General features: G+C 45.5%; 2 protein-coding genes across 3 annotated transcripts in view; one reads left to right on the forward strand and one right to left on the reverse strand.

Moving 5' to 3' along the window:
* The window catches only part of Ccpg1 (cell cycle progression 1), a 33,291-nt gene extending 25,955 nt beyond the window's left edge, over nt 1–7,336 (reverse strand). For both annotated transcript variants that reach the window (XM_013346395.2, XM_005347634.2), the window contains exon 1: nt 7,201–7,336. The gene's annotated coding sequence lies outside the window, so the exon portion shown is untranslated. The remainder of the gene's footprint in view (nt 1–7,200) is intronic.
* Nucleotides 7,337–7,481: 145 nt separating this feature from the next.
* On the forward strand, nt 7,482–11,460 carry C5H15orf65 (chromosome 5 C15orf65 homolog). The gene is made up of 2 exons (XM_013346374.2): nt 7,482–7,748; nt 10,998–11,460. Exons 1-2 carry the CDS (start codon nt 7,722–7,724, stop codon nt 11,337–11,339), a joined length of 369 nt encoding a protein of 122 aa, XP_013201828.1. The 5' UTR covers nt 7,482–7,721; the 3' UTR covers nt 11,340–11,460.
* The last annotated feature ends 341 nt before the right edge of the window (nt 11,461–11,801 follow it).

The raw sequence follows: 11,801 nt of genomic DNA on the forward strand, positions 1-11,801 counted from the left end.
CCCCCCCCGCTTATGTGGGTTCTGGGTACTGAACTTAAGCCCTCATGCCTGCCTGACAAGTACTTTACTGAGTTCTCTCCAACTTTGCGTGTGTTTATCTTGGAGACAGAGCCTTGCTACATAGGCCAAGCTGGCCTCCAACTCAAAGCCCTCCTTTCTTCACTCGCAAGTACTGGGATGGCTTAAGACATGTCACCAGTCCCAGCTGGGCATTCCACTCTCTCATTTTATTAGATTAAAATTACTGCATGGGTTTGAAGAACATATTATGTAAAATGAAACCGGCTTAGTTACTTTACTGAGGAGAAAAAATGAATGCTCTGGAAGCTAATTTGATGGCGTGTACATCGTATTCCTGTCAAGTGTCTGAGCCAAGGCCAGCCTAACAGCACAGCAGAACCTAGTCTTCCTTATTCTAAAAATGCTCAATGCTGGGTGTGCCTTTAATCCCAGCCCCGTGAATCCAAGGCCAGCCTGGCCAACCAAGCAAGTTAAAGGACAGCCAGGGCCACAGAGGCAAATCCTGTCTTGAAAAAACAAACCAAAATAAACAGCTAAGCATGGTGGTGGCTGGGCCTGTTACCCTGCTGTGCTCCCCAGCCACAAGTGAGACAAGCCTGAATTGTGGCCTGAGACTCTAACACAAAGACCCCAAAACAAGAAAGAAGCGACAATAAAGAAAACGGAGCATGTTTTCATCATCACACTCAATGGGCCTGTTTTCAGTCCTGGGAGTTAACTAAGGCCTTCCTTATACATGCTAGGCAAGCACTTTACCACTGAGGTACAGCTCAGTATTTCAGGGTCCCACTAACTTAACCAGGCTGGCCTTGAACTTTTTGTCTTCTTGACTCAGACTTTCCCATTTAAAAACTACAGACTTGAGCCACCATGCTTGGCCTTAAAGACTATTCTATAGAAAACCTCAAACCTTCAGGCCCAGTGACCTAAGCCTGTAATCCCAATTACTTGAAGTCTGAGACAGGAGATCAGATCATGAGTTCCTAGACAATTAAGGTTACATATTGGCTGAGGCTAGCCTAGGCTGTCACAAAAAGAAAAGGGGCTGGAAAGATGGCTCATTGGTTAAGAGTGCATACTGTAACTTCGTGCACAGGAATTCAACACCTCTAGTCTCCAGAGATGCCTGCACTTCCAAGCACACAGCCACACAGACCTACACACTGCGGTGGTCTGGAAGAGACTAGGCCCCCTATGCTGCGTCTGAATACTTGGTCTCTAGTTGGTAGAACCATTCCCAGTTAGCATTCTCTGCCTAGATGTAAACCCAGCTACTTCTCCAGCACTGTGTCTGCTTGCTTGAGGCCATGCTCTCCATGACATTCATGGATTCTAACCCCCTAGAATTATGAGACCCAATAATTTCTTTTGTTTTTAAGTTGCATTGGTAATTGTGTCTCTTCACAGCAAGCAAATTAGGATACATATACAACACAAAAGTGTGTGGTGGTTGGTGGTGCATGCCTTTAATCCCAGCAGGCAGGTAGACCACTGAATTTTTGAGGCCAGCCAGTTTATGTGGCAAGTTTTAGGTAGGAGTTATATGATAATAACCTGTCTTAAAACAAGAAAACCAGTTTTAAGCATAGTGAAAGACACATCCATCATCTCTGAGAAGAGCAGTTTCTCCTTGAAAGTTAAAGAAATTAAATAACGTGTCAATGAAGTTAATGCTACCTTAAAGTGTTAGCTATTAGATTTCCAGTGAATTAAGCCCACACAGTCCAGGAGATAAGGTCCTCTGTAGTCTTTGGTTAATTACTCCTGTCAGTGAATACAAAGACATCTCTCTGCAATAAGCAAGCTCTCTTCTAGTAGGAAATGAGGTAAGAAAACATTGTCACTAAAGATAATGTAAGCCAGAGACTAGAGCGATAGCCCAGCAATTAAGAGCAATTCCAGAGGGCCCGGGTTCAATTCCCAGCACCCACATGGCAGCTCACAACTGTCTGTAACCTTAGTTTCAATGCACATAAAATAAAAAACATTAAAAAAAATAATGTAAACCAGGCAAGGAGGGCACACTATAAACCCAACAACACTCAGGCAAGCAGAGGCAGTAAAATTACCCATGAGCTCCAGGACAGCGTGGCCACAGAGTAAAACCCTGTCTTCAAAATATCTGCGTACGGTAGCACACAATTCCCAGCACCGAAAGGGCGAGGACAGAAGTTCAAGGCCAGCCTAGTCCATATAGTGAGGCTGGACTAACCTGAGCTACATGAAACTCTACCTCTAAAAACAAAATCTATTAAAATATTCTTAAAATATAAAGGCAGAGGAATAAATTCACCCCATTCATGTACTACTGCTGCAAACACTAAATGCACCTTTTCATCCAGAACATCAATTCTTCTGCAAGAGAAGTGAGGCAACACACCACTGCTTTGCAAGTTTCCTTCTGTGATGTAACACTCTGCAAACCAGGAAGCCAAAACCACTCGCAGATATCTGAAGTAAACAGTCCTTTCTTTTGCCTCAATCTAAAGCCACAGCTTCTTAAAGTTGAGAGCAACGATTCAAACCCTGAGAGAAAATTAAGATACCCAAAGGAGAGAAGTCCTCCTCCCATTAGCTATTTGCACTGCTAGAAACCCTGATTCTCCAGGATAGTTAAAGCCCAACTTTGAAAAAACCAAAGAGAGCCAACAATGAGGCTGGAGAGCTAGCTGGGCATTGTTCTGTCAGAGGACCCAAACTCAGTGCCCAGCACCCACAATGGGTGGCTCACAAAAACTGTGCTGTTTCTGGGGGATCCAACACCTTGTGTCCATCGTTACCTGAACTCACCTGCACATGCCCAGACACAGGAACACACAGTAAAAAATAAATCCCCCCTTTTAAAGTTAACAAATATCTAAGATGGGCAGGGTCCACACCGCAGCACTGAGTCCAGGGGTGGCTTCAGCATCTCACAAATCTGGTTCTCTCTCTCTACACACACACACACACACACACACACACACACACACACACACACACACACACGTTTTAGTCCTAAACATTTTCACAAAAAGATAATTTTCTCTACTTTCTCTAGTTATTGTCTCTGTATTCAGAAAGAAAAGCTGATAACCCAAGGATTTTAAGCATCCATTCTTGTTGCCGTTCACATCTGATCACAGGGAGAAAAGCTGTCATCTGGCAGCAGGAGGCCCCGATGAGGATGCGCCTGAGCTGTCCAGACCCTCCACAGTACATTTCCCAAGTATTTACCTCCACACACCTATGTTACTCTGATACAGCCTTTCAAATGAACCTAGGAATTTCTAAACACTGCTTTATACATTAATGCCTTATGTCAACCTAAGGAGGTCCACCCCGGAATCAGACGCCAATGGCAACAGCTGACTTTCCCAGGAGGAGGCACCTCCACCTCACCCAGGAGGGCTCTCACATCTGCCAGAGGATTTCAGACTCAATGTAGTCTTGCTGCTCGGGAGGACAACATTAAAAAGAAAAGCCACTTCCTATGAAATCAAACTTCTACATGTGAGACCGAGACAAGCATGAAGAGCCCAACCGCAGAGGCAATGTTTTACAATCCCAGGTCTTCAGAAGAGCAAAGTCACAGTGAGGAAGGAAACCAATTGGCCATCCAACTAGAGCATGCTACCCAGCTCCAACAAGAAGACAAATGAAGTCATGGTATTTCTTCTCCAAAATTATGCACCAAAAACCATGCATGGCATTGTCTTCACACTACCAATGTGAAGTTTCACATGTCACCTACTAAGGTCAATAATGTTATACAGAGATAAATCTGTCGCCATCGCAATCTCATTTGCATATCCAATTCCATCCTCACAAATCCACCTTGAAATGCACAGCTGTTCCTTCTAACTTATCAGTGGAAAGTCTCAGAAGTTCAGTTAATTATTCATCATTGAACCCTGCTTTCCTTTGCAAGGCTCGCTGGAGCTCACTGGCAATATGAACTCAGAGCTGAGTAGGTCAGTCACACTAAGAACAATCATATTATACCCTTATAGAGGAAAATCTGCAACTCATGGTACCGAATTCCAAGAAAACCCTACTAACTCAGCAACTTTTCACCCTTCCTAAAAACTCAAATGAAATAAAACAAAAACTTCAAAACATATTAGTTGCATGCAATCCTTCCATATTACAGGACTAAACTCCAACTCTGAACTCAAACTAGAAGATGGTTTAGTCCTGTTTAACTGCATAAGGCAAATAGTAAATGTAATGATTGTTGTGTCTCTTTAAGAGACAAGCCACGCCCACTCCCCCATCCGCTGAGGCAGGCTGATCTTCAGCTTCGGCCTGGGCTTACTCCTTCTTCCTCTCAGAGAGGCAGCTTTGCTTCTCCTCTCTCCCCACTTCTCTGCTTCCCCTCTGTCTTTCTTTCCTCTTCTCCTTTCTCTCTCTCCTCCCTTCTCCCTTCATAACCCCCTGAATAAATATTCAACCTCACTCTGCCTATCCATGTCTGTTTCTTGCCCATCCACCACATGTCTCCCTGCCTGGGACCAGCCACTGCTCGGGGATGAGCCGTCTCTGCCTGGGACTGGTTGCTCTCAGGGCCTGCTGCCTGCCGCCACACGGCCCGCTAACACCGCTTGGGGACCTACAGCATTTCTGCTGCCTACTGCTGCCGAGGATCCTGCAGCATTTTTAATTTTTCCATTACAGTAAATACTGAAACCAGCCTATTTACTTGGTTAATCTAGTCAAATCTGACTGTTACTAGGAATAGAAACCTTTTGAGGAGGGGCAGTGATGACTGTGAAGGCCACCTTCTTGACATTTTTCAAACCACAAATATGGGTTTTACAATTCATATTCAAATAGTTTAAAATAAAATTCATATTTAAATAATTTAAAGTTAGTTAAAAATACAATTTCACCTAGACAGCAATGCTGTGGAACTTGGTAGCTCTGATACACTAATCTAATATAAATGTTTCTTTTACCCTGTGAATGAACCAAACCTAATCACAGATAAACCAACACAAGACAGGCTGGAGAAAAGCCTCAGAGGTTAGAAGTGCTGACTGTTCTCCCAGAAGACCTGGGTTTGATTTCCAGCACCCACAACACAGCTAACAAACCAACACAGGACACACACAGACACACAGCTAAAGAACAGAAAATGTTGAAAAGAAACTGAAATGTGGAGGAAAGCTCAAGACAACCGGAGAAAACAGGTTATAAATACTACCACCTAAAAAGCAACAAAGGCTTCGCAGATAATCTTATGAAGAGCTCAAGCGGGCTCACAACTGCACAGGAATCTAGGCAGGGTAACTAACTGCAACAAGCCACAGTCCTTGGACAGAGTCAGACACTATCTAAAAACACAGACACCCCAATCCCAGCACTCAGAGGTAGAGGGAGGTGGGTCTCTGAGTTCAAGGCCAGCCTAGTTTATAGAACAAGTTTGTTCAAGGAAGGCCAGGGCTGTTATGGGGGGGAACCCTGTCTGGCCTCCCATTCCCCCCACCCCCAACAACAACGTCAATTTGAGCCGGCCTGGGCTAGTTGAAACAGGGATGATTACAGCGAATGTTACAAGGTCAGTTCTCAGCACACACGTCCAGATAGTCTGGCCTTGCACACGTGTGCTACCCTTACAAACGCGTAGGTAAAACACAAAACAATAAATCTTAAAAAAAAAAAAAGATGCCATATGGGGAATAAAAATGGCTGCATTCCACCCACTACAGAAAATACAGTAAGGCAAAGTCAGTTTAGTTTCACATCCTAGATAATCACTTTCAAACTAAATATCCCTTGAACTCTATTTCCAACACAAATATAATTGTCTCTTCTTTGGTTCCGAGCATAACACTGGTTCTCTGGTTTTCCTGAGATCATCCTGGGGACTGAACCCAGAAGAGCCTTACATACACTAAATGAGCATTGTACCAAAAAGACTACATTCTCAGACCTTTTCATTTGGGAATATGGCCTCACTATATTGCCGAGATTGGTACCAAGCTTGACAGTCTCCAGCTTCTGATTCTAAATATCTAGTTTGACACCCTTGACTGGAATTTCAACTTTAGTGTAAACGGGTTAAAACATCAGGGCTTGCTGGTACTCAGCTATGATCACAGTGCTTAGGAGTCTTAGGCAAGTAAACTCCCAGGTCTAGCCTGGGCAATATTAAGTACTACCAGGACCAGAGCTACACAGCAAAAAAAAAAAAAAAAAGCACTTCCCAGCATTAACGCACCTCACAACCTCGGCAGTTCTCGGGTGACTTTGTGAATTTGGTCAGAATAGTAAACTAGGTAAACTAGTAAACACGTGATAAAACATCCCCTGAGAAATCGGACTCCTTTTAAGATTAGGACCTTGAAGCTGGGCGGTGGTGGTACACACCTTTAATCCCGGAATTCAGGTGTTAGAGGCAGGCGGAACTCTGATTTCAAGTCCAGCCCAGCCTACAGAGCGAGTTCTAGCTCAGTCAGGGTTCCAGAGAAACTCTATCTCAGAAAACCAAAGGGACTTTAAGGCTGGATAGTTATTGCTGGCATTTCAAGAATTAACGTGACCTTGCTGGAAGACGGAAAAGCACTAATTTAGAGTCATGAATTGGTTGCCCATTCGGGGTACAAATAGCTCCATACAGTTAAGAAAGGAAACGTGAGGAAGGGCGGTGCACAGTTTACCCCTCAACAAAACACCCCAACTTGCTGAGGTCTAGGACTCCAGCGCGGCTTCTGACAGAGTTGGAAAAATAAAGGTAAACACGTATGGCATACGCGCAGCTGCTACTGAGGACAAGCCCACGAGCCTGGTCAACGCTGGGGAGGCCCCGGAGGGAAAGGGTGAAGAACAGAAGAAAAAGGGGATGGTGGGGCAGAACGGCTTCGGGGTTGACTAGAAGTGCATCTCTGGGCTGCACGCTGGCACTTTTTCATTCCTGACACCTGGGATCTCAGAGCGACCGCAGGGTGACGCACGCGGCATCTCAGCATATGGATGCAACCGCACCCGAATCCCAGGGCGCCCAGCTCGGAGCTCGCGGGGACTGCAGCCCGCGAGCCCGCGCTTCACGCCCGCCGGGTCGCGCCCTCCACCCGAGGTCGCCCGAGAGCGTGAGGACCGAGGAAACCGCCAGAAGACAGCCTCCCGGCGCTATGCCCGAAGGCACGAGCTGCATGCGGCGCCCGCCGCATTCTCCCGACCTGAGCCCCGGGTACCTACCTGAAGGCAGCGCCTCCTCCGCCCGACCGCACCGGTTGTCACCGTGGCGGCGTCCGGGTTCCAGACGCCAGTGACGCCTCATAAAAACAACAACCTGCTCGCGGGCGTCCGCAGCAGGGAAGGGGCGACAGGCGCGGCGCCGTGGGGCATGCTGAGACTTGTAGTTCCTTCTGGGCCTCCCGCTAGTCCGCGAAGGAGAAAAAGAACTACAACGCCCGAAGATCTGTGCGGCAGGCGGCCCTGAGGCCGCCGGAAGCTGGGCGGGGCGACCGCGGATCCCCATAACATCCGGGCTCCCACGCCTGCAGCCGGTTGCCATGGAGACTGGCTGCCACACTGGAAGACTGAGACTTTCCACCTACTCGCTCACTGCCCAGATCTAGCAGTTAACGCGACACGGACAGTTCTGATTTCTTCATTGCTGCTGCTTTCCTTCGGTTCTGTGAGGAGACCGTACCCCGCGCCCTCGTCAGACATCTCGCCATCAGGAAAGAGCTGCTTTGGCAGAAGAGATTTAGAAGATGGAGAAAGAGATCGACCGCGACTTGGTGGGTTTGGGCGGAAGGCTAGATAGACGCTTTGGAAAGTCAAACTCTCTGATAGTGTTTGAGGCACCATGTACTCACCTAGTTAGTCACCAGGCTTTTACATTTACAAGTGTACATGCACGATCCACTAAGTAATTATTGCTCTGAAGGTATAAAGGCGGCACCTCGCTACAAACTGGTGATGGTTTTTACCAGGATTTTTATTTTATGTTTGCTCTCGTGGGAATTTCATCCAGGGTCTTGTGAATGGTAGGCAATCGCTTTATACTTCCAAGCCCTAGTACCGTCATTTTGATATCATTTATAGTGTGTCTTATCTAAAAGGATCATGGTGAGGGAACGCAGTGCCCTCACACCAGAGGATTGCTAACTTTCCTCTATCTCCTACCTAGCTGATGAGTAAATAATAAAGGAAGTCATTCAAGTAGCTGATGTTGGGCAAAACTGGTTTCACAATTAGACCTGATATTTGTGTTGCTGTAACCAGGGACTGAACCTCAAGCCTCACACAAATTAGGAGAGCACTATGCTAAGTAGTTAGATCCCTGACCCCTTGTTTTAGTTTGGGTGAGGGAGGAGTTTGGGGTGGTGTGTTGTTTTGTTGTGTTTTTTAGACAGAGCTTCACAGAGTAGTTCAGGCTGACCTCATATTCTCTGTGTAGCTGGCATTGAACTCCAGAACCTCTGGCCTCTACCTCCCAAGTATTGGGATTACAGGCCTACACCACCACAAAGAGGCTGAAATCCAAATAACAAATCTGCTTTTACAGTGAGTGGGGTAAAGTGGTAGTTACTTTAATTACCTATAAACATCTTCAATTTCGATGGATATCTGAAAGATATATCTCGATGACACCATCCTCTGATTTGATAGTAGATAAATAATCCAGTGATTTGCATTCTTTGAAGTGACTTTTTAAAAAATAAACTCTGGAGCTGAAGGTGCTAAGTTTTAGTTTCAGTAGTAGGTGATTTAATGAAAACTGGAGTCCTTCAGTAACTGAAGCAGATAGTAATAACCAAAGAAAGCCCATGATATAGCTAGGCATGGTGGTCCAGACCTAGAATCCCAGCACTATGGAAGCTAAGGCAGGAGGATTGCAAAGAGTTTGGGGCCACATAATTATTGGGACCTGTTTCAAAAAATCCATTTATTCAGCATTTTAATGTTTGCATTCAATTTTCCTTCAAGTGAGCCCAAATCTGTGGTTTGGGTTTTGTTGCTGTTTTAGCCATTTTTAAGTGGGTCACATCTTGATGGAAGTGTCTGCCTTACACCACACTCTTCTAGTATTCCAGTTTCTAGATTTCTTTTTCTCAGTCCAGGACCTCCTGTATAACAGGATGGCCTCTCTCCCTTTGCAACTTCCGATGACGTCAGTTCACAGTAGTCAAGCACACTATGCTCCTGCCTCATCTCTAGCCGTGTAGGTTTATAAAATAACAATGTCGTGCAGCTAGTTCAGGAATCGCAGAGCCAAGATACAAGCCTGCAGTGCCACCGCTCAGGAAGCTGAGGCAGGATTTGTTTCTTGAGTTCAAAGCCAGTCTGGGCCACAGGATGAGACTGTTTCAAAGAACCAGAAAAGGATGCAGTGTCGGCAACATTGGGTAGACAAAGCCTCTTTACCAGATAAGCAGCATGAGCGCTGCCCAGAAACCTCTTGGGTGAGAAAGATTAGTGACTGATGAAAAAAGAGATTCGGGCATTAAGTATAAAGCAAGGCTGGAGTTGTGAGGAAACAAATTCAGGTTGTGTAGGTTGCAGCACAGATACTAAGAGAACAGGGAGGCCATGTAGGAGAAAGACCGCAAGTGTACAACGTGTTGAATGGGTGAAGGCTGCTCAGGACAGAGGCCTCCATAGATGGCTTCACAGCAAAGTCTGTAATTCGATGGCTTTTTAAATTGCACTGGCCAAAGGATTTAAAAGATTAACTAAACCAGGTGGTGGTAGCATACGCCTTTAATCCCAGCACTTGGGTGCCAGAGTTGGCGGATATCCGTGAGTTCAAGACCAGTCTGGTCGACAAAGTGAGTTCCAAGACAGCCATGGTGGTTACACATGATGGCCCATGACATGATGCTAATGCTTGGAAGGTTGAAGGCAAGGTGGTCAGAAGTTCACAGTCACCTGCAGCTACACATAGAGTTCTAGGCTAGCCTGGGCCTCCTGAGACCCTTTCCCTAAAAAAGAGAACATGATAAAGCCAAGTGTTGTGCAATGTTTTGCTCTTTTGGCTTTTCTGAGGGCCCCACCACCTAGCTCCCAAATAACTCTCACACGGAGACTTAGTCTTTTGTTTGTTTGTTTTTCATTTTTCAAGACTGTTTTTCTGTGCAACTCTGTAGACCTCGAACTCACAGAGAATCGCCTGTCTCTGCCTCCGGAGTGTTGGGATTGAAGGCGTGCGCCACCACGACCCAGCTACAGAGGCTTCCCCTGAGTTAGAAATGCCCATTTTGTTTCTTGCCTGCTTTTCTTAAATTATTCTGACTACCTTTTGCCTCTGGGCTTTTCCTTTTCTTACTTCTGTGCATCTTACTTTCACTCTTACTCTGGGGGTGGCTGGGTGGCTGGGTGGCTGCCCCTGACGTCCTCCTCCTCTTGTTCTCTCATCTGTTCCCCCGATTTATTCTCTCTGCCTGCCAGCCCTGCCTATCCTTGTTCCTGCCGTTCAGTGCTTTACTAGACCATCAGGTGTGTTAGACAAGCAAAGAACCACAGAATCACAGTTTCACAGAGTTAAACAAATGCAGCATAAACAAAAATAGCACACCTTAAAATATTTCCCAACAGCCAGGTATGGTAGGTAGCCCTAGACTTTAATCCCAGCACTACAGAGGCAGACAGATCTCTGCTGAGTTCCCCAACAGCTTGATCTACATAGTGAGCTCCAGGCCAACCAAAGCTACATAATAAAACCCTGTCTCAGAAAAAAAAAAAAGAAAGCCGGGCGATGGTGGCACACACCTTTAATTCCAGCACTCAGGAGGCAGAGGCAGGCGATCTCTGTGAGTTCGACACCAGCCTGGTCTACAGAGCTAGTTCCAGGACAGGATCCAAAGCCACAGAGAAACCCTGTCTCAAAAAACAAAACAAAACAAAAACAAAAAAAAAAAAGAAAGAAAGAAAGAAAAGAAAGAAAGTGAGCCAATAAAAGAGGCTATGAAAAGATGAAGGGTGAGGGAAATAGATAGGTCTAAGTCTGCTCTGTGTAACTGAGGATGGTTTTATGTACCTTTTAGGATAAGAAAAGTACTTTGACTTCAGATGCAGAAATGAAACCTGAACCACCGGCTCCATGTATGAACCCTGGCAATCCTGTGTTTTCCTGTATGGTGGACCCTAAGACACTCCACACAACCACTTCACTGTCTAAACCACAGATGATCATGTACAAAACCAATTCCAGCCAGTATGGTGCGTTCTCACCCAGGCCCCAGTTCTTTCCCTGCAAGTACATTCCAACGGAACAAGTGTTCTCAAATCACATTAGAGCAACTGGGTTTTATCAAAATAACAGCCTAAATATTACCCCCGACAGAACCAGAACCGTCGATTTTCCCAATTTTCAACACACTCTATGAACATACATCCTTCTGACAACTGAAGATAAAATGTGCTTGAGAATGTTAGTTTTTAAGTATAGAATACCTAATTTTTGAACATGAAAAAATGTAAAAACTTTTAATAAAAAAGATAAATACATGTTCTAAAAATTTGTTTGATTGTTTGTTTTCAAAACAGGGTTTCTCTGTAGTTTTGTAGCCTGTCCTGGAACTCACTCTGTACACCAGGCTGGCCTTGAACTCAGAGATCTGCCAACCTCTGCCTCCCAAGTGCTGGGATTACCAGGCTGAACTCATGGCAATCCACCTGCCTCAAACTCTCAAGTGCTTAGATTCCAGTGTGCACAACCACACTTAGTCTCTTGTCCACTGGAACATGTAGGGCTGAGTGCAAAAGCAGTCTTCTGTAGCTTTGTTTTTTCACAGCAGAGGGAATATAAATTGGTTAAAGAACTCAGAGTGGGAGGGTCTTCAAGCAAG

The sequence above is a fragment of the Microtus ochrogaster genome, chromosome 5, assembly GCF_000317375.1.
Source record: "Microtus ochrogaster isolate Prairie Vole_2 chromosome 5, MicOch1.0, whole genome shotgun sequence".
Classification (NCBI taxonomy): domain Eukaryota; kingdom Metazoa; phylum Chordata; class Mammalia; order Rodentia; family Cricetidae; genus Microtus; species Microtus ochrogaster.

Coding starts and splice junctions, on each gene's coding strand:
- C5H15orf65 (XM_013346374.2), top strand. CDS start 7,722: ATGGAGAAAGAGATCGACCGCGACTTG. Junction 7,749..10,997: donor AAGAGATCGACCGCGACTTG/GTGGGTTTGGGC, acceptor TGTACCTTTTAG/GATAAGAAAAGTACTTTGAC.